Below are 21,203 nucleotides of genomic sequence, written 5' to 3'. Positions count from 1 at the left end.
ACATAAAGGTTAATTTATTGACATTCTATATTAGAGCGTTTTGGTCAACGTCACAGTTTATATTTATCTTCTGACTTCAGAAGAAATTAAAATTTTGATGCGCCTCAAAAAGTACCCTGGGGCCTGTGCCCACTGTGCCTAATGGATGGACTGCGTCCACCTGACCATGAAATTAAAAACAAAAAACAAAAAAACAGAATTACCGAGTAGGGAATTATTATCCACACACACGTACATATACGCGCACACGAAATGCTCTAGAAATCTGCGGACCAGGAGTACCGGGTGTGCAAGCCGGCTGCCCCGCGGAGTCCACTTGAGGGTCCCTCGGCCACTGCAGAAGAAGGACGGGGCCGGCTCACCCACAGCCGGGCAGGAGGGACCCCAAGGGCACTGCTGTCCTGCTGCTCGGGCGGGACAGCACTCGGCTCGGCGCTCTTCTCTGCGGACCGCCCAGTGTCCTGTGGCGAAGGTCCAGCCACAGCTCCGCGAGCCCGGGTGACCAGCCTCTGCGCTCCAGCAGGGGGCGCCGCGGGAACCCGCCCCGCCGAAGGCGACCGGAAGAAGCCAGAAGGCGCGCGACCCCGCGGGGGAGCCGGAAGGACGTAATGTGGCGTAAGGCTCGTTGGGGCAATGGGCGGGACGGTGCGGAGACACGGCCCAATGAGGGGACGGTGTGGAGGGCGTGGCCAGGAGGTGGAGATGAGGGGGCGGGGCTTGCCGGGCCGCAGCACGCTTGCGCGGACGCGGAGGGTGACAGTGGCCGTTGCCAGTTGGTAGGACATTTCAGTTCCAGTTTACACCTGAGTGTGACTGTGTTGGTGTTTGGTACTAGTATTTCAAGGAAATCCCCTCTTCTGGTTGAAATCACAGTTCTCTGGCGCGAGTCCCCGGACCGGCAGCATCAGCAGCACCGGGGTAATAGAGAAACGCAAACAGTCGGATCCTGCTAGAGATCTAGCGCGTCAGAATCCGGGAGGTGGGGCCCCGCAGTCTGTGTTTTACGGACTACTTCAGGTGATTTGGGGGCACGCTGAAGTTTGGGACTGCTTTGAAGTGTCGTGTTTCCCTGCGTTCCGATGCTGGGGTGACTCCGCCCATGGCAGCTGAGCTAAACCAAGCTGTTTGCCTTCCACAGGGCTTAGGTCTTACCCACTCAGACTTGGACGCCAGAGGATAAAGTGAAAAATAAATTGTATGTCTGGAAAGGCGAGATCTAGGAGAAGGATTGGACTCAACACTGAATGCAGAATTCTATGTCTCCAGATTTTATTACCCATAACATCTCATCTACAGACGTGTGGCCCTCACTTAGACTTCTCCATCGAAGGTACTCGTGGTAAATAACGAATTCCCAGTCGCTGGGCCTGTAAGAAAGTAAATTCTATTTTTATAATAAAAACAAAAAATAAAATGAAAAAGCCAAACACTGTTTGGGCTCCTCCACATAGCTAAGGCTCTCCCGATGAGGCAATGTACAGCAAACCAGGATTGGATCTGGGCAGAATAGTCACATTAACCGATCATTCTCAGGCAGATCACTTTTCATACTTCGTAACTTCTGTGAGCTGATTCCTTTACTGTTTGCATTCATTTTTTCTCTGCATTCATACGTCTCCCCTGACTGAAGAAATAGTTTGTTAGGTGCTCTTTTGCCATCAGCATTAACATTTGGTATACAAGACAGATAGTTGTTTTTACGTGTGCTCATATAACTCTCTTTAAATGCTACCTACACTTTAGTCATCTTTTGCAGGATCAGATAATGAATCACATCATGTTTAGTCAAGAGATATTCCTGAACAAAATGATCTTTGTTCCCAAACTCCAGCTATCTTTGTTGGGGATTTAACTACTTGGTATTCAAGTAGATCAAAGGCTCATATTTCCCTTGAGTCTTTGACCCGAAGAGAATTGGCTACTCTAATTCTCATTTTAATTCAACGACAAGGAAAATGTAATAGTTGCTAACAATTGTTAAGTGATTACAAAATATCCATGCGTGATTTAAGAGCTTTGCATGACTTATCTCAATCCTTAAAATAATTCTAAGATATAATATGATATTCTTTTTTTTTTTTTTCTTAAATAAATGGGGAAAGTGAGACTCAGAAACGGGGTCACTCATTCTCCTGAGCCATTGCAACAACTCAGCTCTGGCCTCTCCCTGTTGTTACAGATGCATGTGTCCTTTAGTTATGATTGCTGCAAATCATCATTGAGAGCCCACCGTGTGTCTGGAACAGCCTTAGGCCTTAGGGAGTCAGCAGCGTAAAACCTAACCCTATCCAGTGGAGCTTACAGTCTAGAGAATGGGAGGAGGAAAAATATACAAATTCATGTCAGTTTTGCTAAGTGTAATGAAGAAGAATGAACAGAATAAGTTAATAATGGCATAGAAGGGCGCCATCTTACTTGTGCTGGTCAGAGAGTGTCTCCCAGATATGCTAGCGTTGTAATCCATCCACTCACCCCAACACCCAAGAAATGTGGGGAGTATTTCGTAACAGGTGGTACACCCAGATGAAGCATCCCAAACATGACGAGGTCTATCCCCTCATCTCGCTCTTTTCCCTTTCAGCTTTCTCCGACTAGCATTCTCTGGCTTCTCTTGGGTCTTCAGGCTCTGTCTCTCCTTTCATAGTAGCCATTTGCTTCTTCTGTTCTTTTTCTGAGTCCCTCTCCATTTCTCTCACCTTTATTCTTCCCCCTATGCTCCTCCGTCTTTCCTAAAAAGTAGCCATAACATGGATGTGAGACATACTGTTTTGTACTCAAGAAACACAGCTTAACCTTCATGGTTGAACTTTTAGACAAAATTCTAAAACGTTAGTCTTTCACTTTTCCACAATTCCTGTTCCCTATCCATGATAGCAGGTGTCACAGTTATGAAAGGAAAAGTCACTCAAATGCTGCCGTTCAAGTAAAGCAAAGAGAGCCTTTTTTCCCCCGTATAGCGCCACATGCCCATACCAGCAAAATGAAGGTCAGAAACTCAGAACTTCCCCCAACATGATCTCCACTTCTCAGTCTTCTTTCCTGCAACCAGGGTTTGGAAGGCAGTTGGGAGTATAAGTCAAGGAGGAGACTGCTGAAGCCGTTCATCTGAATAAAGTACAAAAAAATAGCCTTCAATAAGAATGCCCCATATAAAACTTTTGGGTCCACAGTTGAGCTAAATAGCCAAAACTATGGGACAGAACTATCAAAAAAGCAGATATTTGGAGAATTCAAGTTATGGTCAATGACAGATATCTAACTCATAAAAATGTGGATTTTCTTAGGATGATGTGTGTAGTAAAGCACTAACGTTTTCCGAAGGAAGGTGTGGCCTTTTCCCTTTGCTGGGAGGTGATGTCGGGGCCCTTGGATTGTCCTGCAGCATAAGAGTATCTGTTTAGTAAGAGGCCTTGGGTTGCACGGGAGAGTGTAATAATGTCCTTTATGTTGGGAGCTTTGGGCCATGTGGCAGCGGGACTACCTGCAGAGGGACTGTGGACTAAAACGATTGTGCACGTGGACAGTCAACAGTCAACCATGTTTATGTGATAAAGGCCTGTGGTTGGCAATGTGTATTGTGTTGTTGTAATGTTGTGTTGCAGGAGGTGTTAACACTCCCCACACCCACAAAGGAAAAGGACTACTAGAAGCTCTGAGTTGGGACCCCTTAGAGACTCTGTTCATGTGCTTCTTACCTTGGTTTATTTAAAACAAAAACAAAAACAAAAACTTTTAAATTTAATTTAATTAACATATAGTGTATTATTAGTTTCTGAGGTAGAATTTAGTGATTCTTCAGTTGCATGGAACACCCAATGCTCATTCCATCAAGTGGCCGCCAAAATGCCTGTCATCCAGTCACCAAATCCCCCCACCCACCTCACTCCAACAACCCTCACTTCATTTCCTAGAGTTAAGAGTGTTTTATGGTTTGTCTCCCTCTCTGTTTTTAACTTATTTTATTTCTTTCTTCCTTTCCTCTATGTTCTGTTTCTTAAAATTCCACATAGGAGTGAAATTAGTTTGTTTTTAATCAGTATCCTTTTGATATAATAAACCCCAACCTTGACTATAATAACTTTTAGGGAATTCTGTGAGCCATCTGTGAGAATTACCAAATAGGAGGATGGTTTTGGATGTCAGACATGAGGGCAGTCTAATGGGACTGTTCCTTAACTTTGCACTATGTCACAATGATATTAGTATTACTATATTCTGTTTATTACTTACATATTTGGATGAATATTTTGCCTTAATTTAATGATTTTTGTAGTTCCCATATGAACCCAGTTCTTTTCACCTGCCAGCATATTTCCACAGAGTGATAAATACTTTTTTAGGTCTTAGTGCCTGATGATTTAAAAAAAAAAAAAAAAAAAAAGGCAAGCAATTAGCTGTAACTTCCCTTGATGGTCTACAAACCTAAGGGCTCCAGAAGGTCAAGAACAACTTCATCTCTCTTTACATCTCTAGTGCCTGGCCCAGAGACATTCAATGACTACTTCTTGAATGACTGATTTATAAGAAATATTCTGAATCATTGCCATGGTACAATAGAATAGGGAATTTTGACATGTGTCAAGGATCTCCTTAAAGGTCTTCATGACTAAATTATGCTCTTTAATTTCTTCTGTTAAAACATCCTTTTGCTACCTCTTAATCTGTTACCTTGCACTTTGAACATGTTAGTTTATTTTTAAGTATGACTCAGTCATCAATTCAAATTCTACCTTTGAAATATATTAATTTAGCTTTAACTTCTTGTTCAACTGCAAATTTTATTAATTTATGTTTTTCCATATTGTTAATTTTTTATATTTTCATAAGCCAAAGTATTTTCTAGGGCTGTTCCTTTTTATTGTATTTATTTTCACTTTTGTTTTTTTTTCTCACACCTCTCAGTTTTGTTGGACATTCCTACAAGCATCATGAATGGGAGATTTGCTGTACAGGTAGCTGGTTAGGAGTTCTCAGATGAATTCATTCAGTTAATTCAGTATTTTCTCTAAGTACCTGCAACGTGCTGGTTTTATGTAACTGTATAGACCACTGTTTGATCCCTTACAATTTCAGGAAAAGTCCCTCAGGACATCATGTGGGAGTTTGATTGGCTTTTCTCTCTGTGGATAATGGTCAGTGTAGTCTAATTTCCTGAAATTCTTAACGAGCCACCACTTATCAAAGTATTAGGTCCAGGGGCACCTGCGTGGCTCAGGGGGTTAAGCCTCTGCCTTCGGCTCAGGTCATGATCCCAAAGTCTTGGGATCGAGCCCCGCATCTGGCTCTCTGCTCAGCAGGGAGCCTGCTTCTCCCCCTCTCTCTGCCTGCCTCTCTGCCTACTTGTGATCTCTGTCTGTCAAATAAATAAATAAAATCTTTAAAAAAAAATAGAGAACAATCCTCCTTCCCACCCTCAAAAAAAAAAAAAAAGAAAAAAAAAAACCTGTTAGGTCCAAGTGATCATACAGCTGATTTCTATCCACTCTTTAAGGCACAAGTACTGTTTACGGTCAAATATTTAAAGCATAAAAGAGATGAAGCGGCGATGTGCACAAACGTACTCCCCTTACCTTGAAAGGTGGAGCCGGGTCCCTTCTGAATATACGCCGCATTTAAGTGACTTGCTTCTAATTAATAGAAAGTGGCAGAAGTGACAGCATGTGACCTTTGAATCTAGGTCACAGAGACTGTGGCTAATCCCTCCCCCACTCCCTCTATGACTTGTCTTTGTGGAAGAGAGTCCCTTAGCCCTCCTGAGCGGTCCACGTGGCACGGCACGGAGGTCCTACTGAGGTCCTCCTGCCAAGAGCCGGCAGGTACGTGGGTCGCGTGGGAGTGAGCGGCGTTGGAAGGGGACCCTCCAGACACAGTCAAGTCTTCGGGTGACTGCAGCCCATGTTTACGTCTTGACTCCAACCTCATGAGAGACCCTGGTCAGAACCTCCCAGCAAGTCACTGCTGGATTCCTGACAACCCGGAAACAAAATGAGATAATAAATGTTCGTTGATTGAAGCTGCTGAGTTTTTAGGTACTTTGTTACACAGCAGTAGAGAATAGAGGAAGGACCACCATTAAGCTTTTGACATTAGCATAATCCTAATGACACCATGTCCATGGATGAGCCCCAAAGAGAAAATCACTATGATTTTATTTATGAACAGAGGAGGTAAAATACCTCTGAAACATTAAAATGTGTGCAGCCAGTATTTAAGATTATAATAGAACATGATCAAATAAAATTTGGCCTGGGAATGCAAGTGTGGAGTTAACACTAGGAAATCTACCTGTACTGCACTGTGGCAGGATAAAGGCAGAAAAGCCCATGATTCCATCAAATGCCAACAGTTCACACAGCATCCCTAATAAGAACTCTTCAAATATATTTAGAAGGAAACTAATCAACACATACAGATTACACGCTCACATTGGCACGCAGGCAAACAAGGTTTTCACAAGGCATGACCTACCAAAGCTACTTCCATGAGAAGGAAGACAAAGACAGTGACGCCTGCTAGCACACCTAACATGGCAAATAGTTTGTGATTTCAGCTAATGCAGTAACGTGATAAAAGTAATTAACAGAAATAGACATTGGAAAGAATATAAAACTTTTGATTTGCTAGAAATAATATTATGTGTAATGAAAATGAAAACAGGCCTTTAAATCATTAAATATTGATTAGAATTGACAAAGTTTAGTAATCAAATAGATAAATAGATATAAGGTGCATGTAAATAATCAATTTCTCAATCCCTCCCCCCCAAGAATTTATAATAGTTTTTCAGTCTGATGTCATGTGCCAGAAGCGATTAGAAAGCAGAACCCTGTGAACATCAGCCTTATATTTGTTGGGAGAATTTATGGGGCTTAGTTTACAGCGTGACAGCATATCTCCGCATTGGTTGTATGAGTTTCACTCTATTTCATTTTTCATTACATGCGTAACCCGTCAACTCTTAAAAAGTCTCAGCTATGATCTTTGAACATTCACACCAGTACCGTTCTCTCTAGTTCTTTGTGGTACCCTGATTAGACATATGGTAGCCAAATTTACTCCTAATTCCAGATCTCTTAAGTTACTTTCACATTTTTCTCCCCGCATTTTGGATCAACTCTGCTTACAGAGTTCATGTAAATTCTTCATCTGGGGTCAATTGACTATTTGGCCTATCCAGCAAGCCTTTAATTTTAATTTTCTTATGATTAATATACACATAGATTCATTTGTAGAATTTGTGTTTAGTTCTTTCAAATCTTTTTGGAAAATTCTTTGTATTCTTAGTCCCTCAGCATATTTCAAACAGTCCTTTTTTTAAAAATATTTTTTAAAGATTTTGTTTATTTATTTGACAGAGAGAGATCACAAGTAGGCAGAGAGGCAGGCAGAGGGGCAGGCAGAGAGAGAGAGAGGGAAGCAGGCTCCCCGCTGAGCAGAGAGAGCCTGACTTGGGGCTTGATCCCAGGACCCGGGGATCATGACCTGAGCCGAAGGCAGAGGCTTAACCTACTGAGCCACCCAGGCGCCCCCCCCCCTCGCTAAAAAATACATTAGCGTTAGCAATCTGAAGTCCGTTTCTTTTTATTCCTTTTGTTTCCATTGTGTGCTTCTCTTATTCTTAATCGGTGTCTTGTTGAATTGTGTGTTGATTTTGGTTTTGAAGTTGCTCCTGCATACTCTTTGTTATCTTATCTGTGGGGATTTGTTGAGACCTCCACAGAGGATCTGTATTTGCATTTACCAGGTGCATAGGGGTGTGAATCAAGCTTGGGATATCCCTAAATTAATTCTCAGGCTGGGTGTTCTGAATCTCTGTGATATTAATGGCAGAAACAAGTGAATTGTAGTCCAAATTCTCGGTGGCAGAATCTACCTCGCTCAGCACCCAGACTCAGGGCACACTGTTGTTGCGATCCTCCATGGTGAGTGTGGGTATGGGTGTGTGTGTGTGTGTGTGTGTTCATTTCCAGTTCATCCTACTGTGAGGATGTAACTGGTGAGGTTGTCAGCTACACCAGGAAAGATTTCTCATCAGTTTTCTTGGTGAACTCTGAACCATTGGTTGCTTACCTCCTGGCCCTTTCCTCTAGCTCCCCAGCTTCTTTCCCCAGATTTCTTTTTCCCACAATAATCCATTCCCCAGCAGCAGGAACCTTTTATGCCACAGGACCTTGTGCAGCAGAAGCGACATCCTGCCAGGCAGGGCTTCCCTTCCCTTTCTCCCTCCTCTGTCCTTGCCTCCCATGGACAGGGGGAATGAGTCCAGGGTACTGAGAAGGGGCCCTCGGTCCTGGGGTAACTATTGCCCAGTCCCACACCTTATGGGATTGAGTAGTGGGGCTTATCTCTTGTGACCTGGAGGGCTTTACAGCTAAATGCTGCCAGAAGACTAAATAAAACAGGACTTCCTAGGAGAGAAGCTATAGTAGGTGATGGGATTTGAAGGCCCAAGACAGGCCAAGTTCCCTTTCCTGTCCCTCTCTGCCCTTGGATTACAGCACAGACTCCCCTCACGCACCCCACCCCCCACCTTGGCCCCGCCAGCTGAAGGGGAGCAAAGTCTATGTAAGATTTCCGTGAAAACTCATATTGTCTTCAGCTTTTTTCAGTATTACCTATCTATAAGCTAAATAAAAAAAAGCTCTGAGCAGAACAGTTTTCAGAACCTACCCTTTCTGCACCCGGTAAGAGCCTTTCCAAGTCCTTGAACATCACGATTAATTTGGAGCCTCGCGCACGGAAACGAGACCTCTACCCTTGGAATGGTATTTCCATTTAGAATTGATATTTAGTTTTGTGAAACTAAAGGAATAATGCTTGTACAGAACCGTTTTTGTTGTGCGCGCTTAATGTTTGGTGGATATTGTAACTAACCGGAAAACATACTTGCTACGCAGCTCTAACTGGAAATTAAAATCCTAGCCAGATTTAAATTTAGGAGACATCCCGAGCATAGCTCTCGGAATAAGGATTACAGCTCATTTATTGAGAGCATGCGTGGCTCTGAAAAGAGCCTTTGGGGTAGGGTGCCAGGAGGCTTACTTGTCAAGTTCACTTGGAGCTGGTGTACTTGGTGACGGCCTTGGTGCCCTCGGACACGGCGTGCTTGGCCAGCTCCCCGGGCAGCAGCAGGCGCACGGCCGTCTGGATCTCCCTGGACGTGATGGTCGAGCGCTTGTTGTAGTGCGCCAGGCGGGACGCCTCGCCCGCGATGCGCTCGAAGATGTCGTTGACGAACGAGTTCATGATGCCCATGGCCTTGGACGAGATGCCCGTGTCGGGGTGCACCTGCTTCAGCACCTTGTACACGTACACCGAGTAGCTCTCCTTGCGGCTGCGTTTGCGCTTCTTGCCGTCCTTCTTCTGCGCCTTGGTCACCGCCTTCTTGGAGCCCTTCTTCGGGGCCGGAGCGGACTTGGTGGGCTCGGGCATCCTAGCGTCAAGTTTAAACAGTAGAACTAAAAGCTAGAAAAATAATCAGGAGCGCCAAAGCCCCATTTATTTATAGATGCGGTATTCAAATGAGGTTAGCAAGATTTCGTTCCTGATTGGATTGTTTTTAGTGTGTCGTCACAAATGCGAATGTGAAAGATACTTGCAGGTCTGGCTTTTCATTGGCTGCTTTGTTTCTTTGTTTCGACCCAATGAGAAGACCTAGAGTGGGCGGCCCAAAGCTACTATAAATACGCCTGCGACGCTCTTGCATTGTAGGTTTCTCAGAGAACCAGTGAAACTTTTGTGAATAGGTCAGCTTTCAGGTATTTTGGTGTAGACAGCTCCGTGCGGACAAATATGGCTTTCTACGTGGACTCTGGGCCCTGTACTGCGAGATACCTGGTGGCCCTGCGAGGTCCTAGAAGGTACCGAGTTAATTCTCATGCCTATACTCATTAAGAAACACATATCTCTTGGCCGCCACCCTAATAGACTTTACGAGCAGGAGCTCTGCAGTGTGCCGGGGTGTTTAACACCTTCATACTAATACTGTCTCTACTGGGGAAAAAAGGTGCCTGATAAAACTATTCCCGACCTGTTTTCCCTCTTCACACTGTCATTTCCCTCGCAGTCTGCGCGAATTCATTTCCCGGCAGCGGAGAAAGGAAAGGAGCGGGAAAGAACATTGGGCGCACCGCACCGTATTTGTATAGGGACATCGGCGATGTTCTGTGGATCTACAACTCTCTAAAAAGTTCCTCGGGGGGCCGCCTGTGGTGCACCTCGTTGCGGTGAGGACCACCTCCCTGCGCAGGAGGTGCCGCCCCTCCGCGGTGCGTCTGCCCTCCCGCCACGCCCCCTACGAACAGTGTGCAACAGCTCTTTTGCTGAGGTCTGGGGTGGCTCTGAAAAGAGCCTTTGGGTTGTGTTGAGCTTCAAAGCAGTTGGCCAAAGAAACTTATTTCTTCTTAGCTGCCGCCTTCTTTGGCTTGGCTGCCTTGGGCTTGGCGGTCTTTGGCTTGGCCGCCTTAGGTTTCACCGCTTTGGCCTTCGCAGGACTCTTGGGCGCCTTCTTGGGCTTGGCTGCTTTCGCTTTTTTCGGGCTCTTTGCTTTTTTGGCTCCTGCAGCCGCCGCGGGCTTCTTGGCCTTCTTGGGGGTCTTCTTGGCGCTCTTCTTGGGGGCGCTGGCCCCCGCGGCCTTCTTGGGCTTCTTGGCCGCCCCGGCCGCCTTCTTGGGCTTGGCCGCGCCCGCCTTCTTGGCCTTGGGCTTGGCCTCGCCCGAGGCCGCCTTCTTGTTGAGCTTGAAGGAGCCCGAGGCGCCGGTGCCCTTGGTCTGCACCAGGGTGCCCTTGCTCACCAGGCTCTTGAGGCCCAGCTTGATGCGGCTGTTGTTCTTCTCCACGTCGTAGCCGGCGGCCGCCAGCGCCTTCTTGAGCGCCGCCAGGGACACGCCGCTGCGCTCCTTGGACGCGGCGACGGCCTTGGTGATGAGCTCGGACACCGGGGGCCCGGACGCCTTGCGCTTGGCGGCCCCGGCGGACTTGCGCGCCTTCTTCTTCACCGGCGTCTTCTCGGCAGGGGCCGGAGCGGCGGGCGCGGCGGGCGCAGTCTCGGACATGCTGAAGGCGGGCGCGGGGAGAGCAAGTCGAGCCGGAAGCAGAGGCACTGGCCGGGACTCGGGCCGCGCCGCTGCGCCCTCCCGTTTATATAGGGCGGAGCTGCGCGGTGATTGGTGCGCTGTCCAGCCCGCCTCGCTGGCAGCCGCAGAGTGTCCTCTCGGATCCCGAGTTGTGTTTGTTACACCTCAAAAAATGCCAAAAATATCAAAATTCTCTACATCGAATCGCCCGGTTTTTCTCACAAAATGATCCCCGAAGCCTCAGGCTTCACGCTGGTTTCAAATTATGAAGAAAGCACAAAGCTTTATGCCAAAAACTTGCAATATTTCCCGCCGTGCTCTTCAAATTTCAACTCAGAGAAACAAAACTTTCTATTTTCTTCGTAAATTATAAACCGATCTTTAAGTGTGGAGTTTTCTGACCTCTCAAATAGGATTCTCCAAGTGGTTAGCTTCCGATGTGTCCAAAAACCATGCCACTGGCACTAGGATTTTTATTACAAATCTGCGCTTAAGTGAGGGAAGTAACACAGGCTCCTCGGAGAGTCCTGCCTATTGAGCCGAGGGCATTTGAGTTCATCAAACTGGTTTAGTTTAACGCCAAACAAATTATTGCCCATTTGGGGTTAGATTTTGGACCCCTGGGACATTAGTCTATGCACTCATGGTTTTATTTCTGTCTGCTGCATCTTGGTTTTTAAATCATTCTTTAGGATAATTCTTCTCCTTTCTGCTCCCAAGGGTTGGGGGCGGGGCTGTTGCTTCTCCTTTCCCTGGACAACTGCTCCATGAGTTCAGATACCTCGAATTAAGGATATTTGGGACGGTAAGGGGATCCCAAAACATGGTCAGGGTATACAGATGGAAAAGGATTAATTTTCACACGACAGAGAGATGAAGTCCATAAAATCACTAGCAGTGGAGGGGCACTTTGAAGAATTTGCAGTGTTGCGGAGTTCTTTTGGCATAGTCTTCAGGATTGGACTAATAAAGGAGTTAGAATTGAAATTCAAACGTCGATCGTGAGGGGAAAGAAATGAGAAGTGTAAATTATAATATCTCTACTCCCATTATTAGAGAAACCCAGACTCTGTTATTACTCAATAGTTGATGAATATCTAGTTCACATGCCAAATATGGATGGCTTCAGTCATGAAGATTATGGCCCTATGCTTCCCAGAGTTCTATAAAAAAGAAAACAAGTGACATGTAGGATTGAATTACAAGTTCAGATTTCCATCTCAGAGACAGATATTTGAAGGACTATGCAAGTTAAGTCATTGTCCTCTGAAGACATCCTTTGCAAGGTCTCTGAAAGATGGGTTTGTTTAGGTAGCTGCCCAATCAGCAAAGACTACATGTTGGCAATGGACATGTACTAAAGAAGGGACAGACACTAAAGGAATTATTCCTGGAAAGTGGTCCAGATGGAATTGTCTTTAAAAAGTTGCAAGCCGTGTGCTTGAGAGACAAAATACAATTTTGGCCAGTGCTATAAAGTGATGTGATGCTACTCTGTGGGGGTAGCTGGTGGTAAGACAGCCGTGGACATCACATTAACTTTTAGTTTTATTAATCTTCTCCACACACAACAGACCCTCTTACTGAAATCAAAAGAGAATACATATCTTTGATACAACATTATTTGTTTCAAATTAGTGTTATTTAAATTAATGCTGGTATAAAAGTGATGTACATTGTCAGTATTTTTAAAGCCTTAATGTATAAACATTTTAATGTAATTAGTGCATGCTAGTAAAAAATAAATATGCCCATATATATATATATCAAAAAAAACAGTTGATAGTTTCTAGGGAAACTGACTGATGGACACTCAATCCCAGAACAGTCTCTTATACTCATTTTCAATGACAATACCTCTTGTAAATGGCTGAAATTTATGCAACCCACTGAACTTTTCTTTTCAATGTCTGACTTGATCCTATGTATCTCTTACTATTTCTGAGTTGCAGGGACGTAAGCTCTCCAAATTCTGTGATCTTTCAGCTCATGTTTGCTTGTGTCCTATGGTATGGTATGATTTCCTATAAGTAAAATTAAGTGATGGATTCAAATAATACACCGACGATCTCACACTTACTAAAGCAAATATTTATTTGACACCCTTCTACGATGAAATAGGAGTAACACCAAAAGGTTCGACTTTATACCATTGATCTGCCAGCTCAGCTGGCTGTATTTCAACCACCTAGAGAGTGTATGTGTGTGAGCATGTGTGCTTATATATATATATTTTTTTTTTAAGATTTTATTTATTTATTTGACAGACAGAGATCACAAGTAGGCAGAGAGGAAGGCAGAGAGAGAGGAGGACGCAGGCTCCCTGCGGAGCAGAGAGCCCTATGTGGGGCTCAATCCCAGGACCCTGAGATCATGACCTGAGCTGAAGGCAGAGGCTTTAACCCACTGAGCCACTCAGCCGCCCCTATATATATTTTTTTATAGACTTTATTTATTTATTTGAGAGAGAGAATGAAAGAGAGCATGAGAGGGGAGAAGGTCAGAGGGAGAGGCAGACTCCCCACTGAGCAGTGAGCCTGATGTGGGACTCGATCCTAGGATTCTGGGATCATGACCTGAGCCGAAGGCAGTTGCTTAACCAACTGAGCCACCGAGGCACCCACATGCTTATACTTTAAATATAGATTCCAAAGTCTTGCTCCAGATCATTCTGAACCAATAACTCCAGTGAGCTCAGAATCTGAATATTTTACAAGTCCTCAGTTCCCTCGGATGCCCTCCAGAGTCTGGAAACTACCACTCTCACTGGCGGTGACCAACAGGACAAAAATGTTTTCCCTCATGTGAGTGTTCCTGTGGAACAAGAATGCCCATGCTGGGCTTGACCTTGGTTGGAGAGAATGGGACCAGCCGCAACCCAAGCCGGACTCCCATGGATTCGCACCTGATTGGGCGCTAGAGTGGGCTCTAGAGGGAGAGAGGAGACTAGTGACAAAGTCTCCTGGACTTCATGATTTTCCATCCACAAAGAGTGGACTAGGTCACGGCTGCCTGTTGACTCCCAGAACCACCTAGGACAGCATCTCCACTTCTCTTCCTTTTTTATCATTCTTAATGAAAACTACCCTTTTCAGTTACTGCTGATTCTACTCTGTGCTACCTACATTCTTAGTCAGTGCAACAATCCCAAGTTTTGGGATATATTGTCCCTATTTTATATAGGACGACATGGGCTTACACAGGCTAAGGGCTTCCGAGCTGGCTTTGAGGTACATCTCGGATTCCAGTTCGCATCTCTCTGGCTTCAAAACATATGCTCTGAAAGTGTGTTCCAGACTGCAGGTCTGAATAACCATTAGAGGTTGTGAAACCAATTGAGTAGGACCGGCCTTTCTTTCTTTCTTTCTTAGTGAACTAGAATAGGATATTAAATACCAGAGCCCAATTCATTTTGGCTTCAGTTACTCATTTGGCTCTTTGACAGTGTGCTGTCTCCCCATCGCCCCCCCCCCCCCCGCCCACCGCAAGGTGAAATGTATTTCTCAGTGCAGGACCATGGGGCCAGAGTGGAAGGAGTCTTCCTCATGCAATTTCTTGAACTCATGAGATATTCTCAAGTGCATTAATCTCTAATGAGGTAAAAAAGTAATTTCCTAATATTGACCTTTTTTAAGCCTCTAGGAAAAACCCTGAGTGATGGAAAGCGGGGAGCACTCCGTGAACATTTCTATTTTGGACATGATGTCAGTTATGCTAAGAGGAACAGCGATATGATTTGCAGGAAAGTTTAAGGGAATGTGAAGCTTGTGCTTGGTTCCTTTTACTCCACAAATTCTGGGTTCCGAGCACTTATTTCTGGACTTGGCTATTTTAGTGGTACCGTGATTGCTTTATTGAAGACAGAGTTTGGAGAAGAGGTGTTTTTGGTAAGACAAATGGTGCCCTCTCCCCAGCTTCTTCATGGGAGGTGTTTTTTTGTTCGCACGGACACAGCAGCATTGTGAAGACACCTGTAGAACTCTATCTGTTGGGACAGACTTCCCCTTTGTGGACTTTTCATTGGTAATCTATCTTAGCTTTTGGCGTAGAACATTTCTGGAGAATTTTTCTTAAAATTAGCTGTATGTTCCTTTAAAAATTATTATTCTTTTTTTATCTAATTCAGTCATCAGAAGTGTGGTTGCAAACCCTATGATATCTGTAGCCGCCTCGTTTGGAACTGTAAAATATCAGGATGAATTTTAATATCCACACATAAGAGAGTAGTTGAGTGAACTAGGGCACACTTGCAGAATCGTGGAATATGCAGCTACAGAAACGAGTCAGAGAGAGAGATCTCTGTGAAGTAATAAGGAGTAAATTCCAGAATGTATGACTAAATGAAAAAGCCAAGTGCAAAAGAGTATCCGTAGTACATTACCCTCCTTAAGAGAATGAAGAGGTTATAAGAAAACACATTTTCTGCTTATTTATGCAGAAGAGATTCAGAATGGATAAATCAAAAACAAAGGAGCTGAGTTATCTATGGGGGGAAGGTTAAAAAGGAGTAGAAAGAAGGGAGAAAGGGGAACAGAGTAGCAGGGGTGAGGAGGGAGGAATGGTTTGTTGAGTGCGTCTGTTTGTGTAACTCTGACTCTTACAACTATAGTATGGTTTCATGTATCAGCAAAATAAACTATTAAAAGCAATAGAATTGGGCGCCTGGGTGGCTCAGTTGGTTAAGCGACTGCCTTCAGCTCAGGTCATGATCCTGGACTCCCAGGATCGAGTCCCGCATCAGGCTCCCTGCTCCTCAGGGAGTCTGCTTCTCCCTCTGACCCTCCCCCTTCTCATGCTCTCTCTCGTTCTCTCTCTAGCCAATAAATAAATAAAATCTTAAAAAAACAAATACAAGCGATAGGGTTGGCGAAGGAACCCACGTGGACTATAAGCACTAACAAATGAACCGAGCTGTACTCACTGAATAACATCATATCCTTGATGGGTTATCATCTAATACAAGTATTTCAGGAACATGGCTTCACCATCTGAAACTCCCGATGTGTCTATTAGAATTGACCAACGAAGTAAATATGCTGTAGACAATGAGATTTAGTGTTCTTATGGGTGGAAGAAGAAATATTTGGTTGAAATGAACCTTGTGGGCCTAGATTAGAAGCAGAAGTATATCTACGTTTATATAGGTACAGAGACATAGCTGTGTGTATGTGTGTGGATTAATACACACGTATATTTCCTTGCTCTCTAAGCTGACACGTCCTGCCAGTAGTGACACTCTCGCAGCAGTGAACACACCTGGCCCACGGTCTTTGGTTTGTAAGCTTCATTCTCCCATAAAAGGAAGCAGGGCTCCTTGGATGAGTGGTTGATCCCAAGGATGGAGCAGGGAGCATACGGGAGGGGCTTGGAGCATCTCATACCAGAAGACAAGGACATGTTTTTAAATAGATGGAAATGTTAAAAAAAACATGCTGGCCAGGCTCCAGGAGTGACGCATGGCCAAAGCTGGTGTCATTTGAGCAAAAAAATCAAAATATTGGATTTTTTTAATGCCTCGAGTAGAATATGTTTCTGTAAATAAATACATACAGAAGGAGAAGGGACCAGTCTGCCCTGTTGTGGGTACAATGCACACGTACATGGATGCTAACATCGCCTGGTGTGGACTTAAGGAGCAGCAGGATTCTCAGACCCAGAATATCTTCCTGTCTTGCCCAAGATACCTACCAACGATGAAGCAAAGGTAGTAGGTGCACAGTGGCTAGTCTCAGCACTTGTCACCTTCACTAAGTGAGCAAGTAAACATGATCCGTAGTAAGACACACTGAGATGCAGAACTCCTTCCATTAAGAAGACACTTCCTCATCGTTGTGACATTTCCAGGCAGACATGCATAAACTTACTCCATTCATAAGAAAACATCAAATTCAAATCGAGCAGCATTCTTTACAATAACTGACCAGTGCTCCTCATGAGTGTGAAGGTCATGAAAGACAAGGACAGACTACAGAACGATTCCCGACCAGAAAAGACCGAGGAAAAACAATAAGTGAATTCAATATGGGATCCTGAATAAGATCCAGGAACAGAAAAAGGACAGTGATGGAAAAGTTTGTCAAATTGGAAAAGGGCTAAAGTTTAGTAAATGATATTGTACCAATATCCATTTCCTGTTCTTTTGTTTGTTTGTTTTCTTGTATTTCCTGAACTGTCATTTTTACAATGGTTATAGGAGACATTACTGTTAGGGGAAGCCAGTTGAGGGATATAAGGGAATTTTTGTACTAGTTTTGCAACTTTCTTGTAAATCTAAAACTGGTTCAAAATGAAAGGTTTTCTAAAAACAGTTTCTCTTCATATCTTACCATGATGTAACACTTTTCATAGAAAGAGAAAATATACCTAAATGTGACAGAGATTGTCCATATGTGTGGAAATGTAGATGACTTTTGTTGTTGTGTCCAAGCTTTTATGTTCTTCAAAGTTTCTACCATAAGCATGGATTACTTTATTATTGACAAACAAAATGCTTCTCTTAAAAATATGATAAAACTTTTTAAAAAATGTGCACTAAGTTTCCCTAGACACCGTAGTAGTATAATCTGTGCCCTCTTTCTGCCCTTTATCTGGAATTTCACTGAAATTATTTCTTTAGTTTTTTTTAATCTAAGATTTATCATATATATATATGTCCATGAACATTATGGTTTCGTGTGTCCTGGTTTTGAAATGTATAAATGCAAGATCATAGCATACTTACTCCTGTCTTCCTTTTTCCCCTTGATAAGAACCATCCCTCTGTGTTCTATTGGGACAGAGAGCTTTAGTTTGCTGATTTGCCCTCTTTTATTTCATTTCATAAATGTGGCCCAATGTATTTACCTATCTAGTTTACTGCTCCTGGATGTTCTCCTGGTTGTACGATGAGGCCAATTTAATTTTCCAAAGAGGAGTGCAGCAATGTCTTCTGACCCCCACTCCCTTCTCCAGTGTGTCTTGCCTCTTGTGCTCTCATCAAATCTAATTCTTGTCCCCTTGAATCTGGGCGAGCTTGTGACAGCTCGCAACAAGCGTGGAGGAAGCGAGGCTGTGTGACTTGCAAGGCCGTTCCCTTGCTCTCTAGAACAACGCAGCTTGGGCCTTATTTTCTAGAAACCTCAGACTTCTGTTTCTGAGCTCTCTCAGGAGAGCTTTGGTGATTCTACAGCCCCGAGGCTGTGAGAAAGCCCAGTTGTTTTGGAGACCTTGCCTGGGTGCCATGGTTTGCTGTCCTAACATTGGAAGCATCCTAGTTCGGGGACCAGAAATATGAGAGGAGTCTTCAGGTTATTCCAACTGGCAGCGCTCAAGCCTTTTCAGCTGAAGTCCCAAGCGTCACGGCATAACGACAAGCCAACCCCATTCTGCTTTATCTCAATTCCTGATCCATTGAATCTGTGGGCATGATAAAATGGTGGTTATTTTAAGCAGTTAAGTTTGGAGTACTTTGTAACTTATACAGTAATGATTTCATTTTATCTTCATGTGTTTATTAGCTGATCAGTTTTTTTTTTTTTTTTAGGATTTTATTTACTTATTTGACAGGCAGCGACCCAAGTAGGCAGAGAGGCAGGCAGAGAGAGAGGAGGAAGCAGACTCCCCTCTGAGCAGAGAGCCCGATGCGATGCGGGGCTCAATCCCATCACCCTGGGATCATGACCTGAGCCGAAGGCAGAGGCTTTAACCCACTCAGCCACCCAGGCGCCCCTTAGCTGATCAGTTTAAAAAAACAAAATCAAAAACAAAAAACAACCCTTTTTGGTCATAATCTGCATCAAGAAACACATTTTACATCATTATGCTAACACTCACAAACCCGTAGGCATGCCCTAACTGCAAAACAAAACAAAGCGGTAGGTATTCCTTTTTGATGTAATTTGCTCGGCTACCTTCTCTTCTTCCGTCATTTCCCCTCTCCTCGCCTCTCCTCCCTTCCCTTCTCCTCCCCTCCCTTCTAGGCCCTCACTTCTTTCCTCTCTTTATTCAAGTTCAACAAAGCCGATCACAACCAACTAAACTGATTTTATAAATACTGTGTCTCAATCAGCAGACTGAAAGGAAACCTGTGTTAGACGCTGCAGTTTAAGAGGTGACCTTAAACATTTTATACCTTATAGCGTATGTACATATTGTGTATATAGTTCTATACCTTCTATATTTACATTGTATATACACACAGACTTTTTTTAAGTTCTAAACTCAGTCAAATTGTTCTACATTGGCCCAAGGCTAAATAAGTCACTAAAATAAAAACAAAAAATGTGGAAAGAGTAAATCTCATATTTCTAAACTTAATTTGGACGTTGAAGTATATCGAGACTCCAAGAATCCATCTTGTTTCAAGATGAAAGCCTGAGTAAGGTTAGTGATTTGCCCTCTGGGTTGCCAGCAAAGGAATGTTACAGAATCTGAATGAAGGAAGGATCCATGCAAAAGGTTCAGGTGGAGAACAGTTTGGATCTGAGGATAAGATGGAAGATTGGGATGTTCTTTCTTGGCCTAGAAGAGCTTAAGAATATAAAACATATGTGTCTATGTATACACTCTTAAGAGTCAAAACACAGATCCTTTAATCATGGCAAGATCCCAGCAAATACTCTCTTCTGTCTGGAAAGAAAACCCCTAGAGAAACAATGACTTCAGTGATATTAACTACTTCTTCATTAACCTTGATATTGAACTCATAATCATTTTCCTAGTCAATCTCTTCAGCATCTCTTTCGTCTATGGTCTTGCTGGTGTCTTTGGGAGAGATGGCTCAGTGAACAAGAACAGACTGCATCTGGCCTCCTTGTGTATCTCTACTCTGTTCTTCCCTTTCTCTCTTTATCCATGATACTTGTGATTATTTTCTTCTCAGCATCCTTTTTCTTTCCCTCTTCACTCCCACTGAATTATATGTATTTGCTGTTTGTAAATCTAAAATCTACACATTTACACAGATGATTAATTCGAACATGGGGGCAGCTTGGCATAATGGTTAAACAAATGGACTCTTACGTAGTTGTCTACTGCTGCATAACAAATTATCCCAGCAGTACGTGGCTTAAAATGATAATAAGCATTTATTATCTCATAGGGTTTCCCTGGGTCAGAGATTTGGGGGTGACTTAACTGGGTAGTTTGGATTTGGGATATTGGATGAGATTAGAGTCAAGATATTACCTGGGAGCGGAGTCATCTGAAGACTTGACGGGGGCCGGAAGACCCAATTCCCAGATGGTTCATATGGCTCACGTGCTGTCAAGTCAGTGCTGGTTATTGGTAGAAGGCCTCAGTTCCCTGGCCTCTCCGTAGGGCTACTCCAGAACTGTTTACATTGCCCCTGATCTCCTCAAGAATAAGTGGTCCCAGGAAGCAAAACTGAAGTCAACATATCTTTTATGACCTAACTTTAGTAGTCACAATATTATATTAGTTACACAGGTCAGCCTTTCCAGTTTGGGAAGGGAAGTATCCAAGTCTGTGTCCACCAGAAGGTGAGATTACCGGGGCCATCTTAAAATCTGGCTATCACAGTCCTGGAGACAGACAACTCCATTTCAAATCCCAATCCTATCACTAACTGGGTTTATGACTTTAAGAAATTTATTGGACTCGGGGCACCTGGGTGGCTCAGTCAGTTAAGCCTCTGCCTTTGGCTCAGGTCATGATCCCGGGGTCCTGAGATTGAGCCCACAACTGGCTCCCTGCTCAGAGGGGAGTCTGCTTCTCCCTCTGCCTCTGCCTCTCCCCTCACTCCACCTGCCGCTCGTGCTCTCCCTCTCACTTTCTGTCTCTCAAACAAATAAATAAAATCTTAAAAAAAGAAATTTATTAGACTCAATTTCTCAATTTTCTCATGTTTAAAATTGGGATGAGAATAGTATAGTAGACTGTACTATTACTCCCAAATTTTTGCTGCACATTTGGGGGGATTATACGTCCCTGCCCGTCAACATGGATTCATGGTAGAGCTCCCCACGTGAGTACCTTTCCCCACCACGTCGATGTCAGTCATCACCACATGATAAGGGACATGTGCCCCCTTTTGAGCAGAATCAATACCAGCAACAAAGTCCCTTTATGTCGTGTTCAACCTGGGGCCCTCTACGAAGAGAACACGGAACAGAGCCATGACTGATCCACA

The 21,203-nt window shown here is 44.0% G+C and overlaps 2 protein-coding genes across 2 annotated transcripts; both read right to left on the bottom strand.

Moving 5' to 3' along the window:
• Positions 1 to 2,973: 2,973 nt before the first annotated feature.
• Positions 2,974 to 9,475, bottom strand: LOC308344710 (histone H2B type 1-M). The gene is made up of 2 exons (XM_080806456.1): positions 9,043 to 9,475; positions 2,974 to 3,105 (listed from the first exon to the last, which is right to left on the bottom strand). The coding sequence occupies exon 1, from the start codon at positions 9,430 to 9,432 to the stop codon at positions 9,052 to 9,054; it is 381 nt and encodes a 126-aa protein (XP_080662582.1). The 5' UTR covers positions 9,433 to 9,475; the 3' UTR covers positions 2,974 to 3,105; positions 9,043 to 9,051.
• A 918-nt stretch (positions 9,476 to 10,393) lies between these two features.
• LOC308344184 (histone H1.4) lies at positions 10,394 to 11,053 on the bottom strand (the record flags this gene model as incomplete). Its single annotated transcript, XM_080805678.1, has 1 exon — positions 10,394 to 11,053. One exon carries the CDS (start codon positions 11,051 to 11,053, stop codon positions 10,394 to 10,396), a length of 660 nt encoding a protein of 219 aa, XP_080661804.1.
• Between the last annotated feature and the right edge of the window lie 10,150 nt (positions 11,054 to 21,203).

Source organism: Martes martes, assembly GCF_963455335.1.
Source record: "Martes martes genome assembly, chromosome: 6".
Taxonomy (NCBI): Eukaryota; Metazoa; Chordata; class Mammalia; order Carnivora; family Mustelidae; genus Martes; species Martes martes.
Note: the sequence above shows the minus strand (reverse complement) of the source record. Positions and strands in the feature narration are given on the sequence as shown.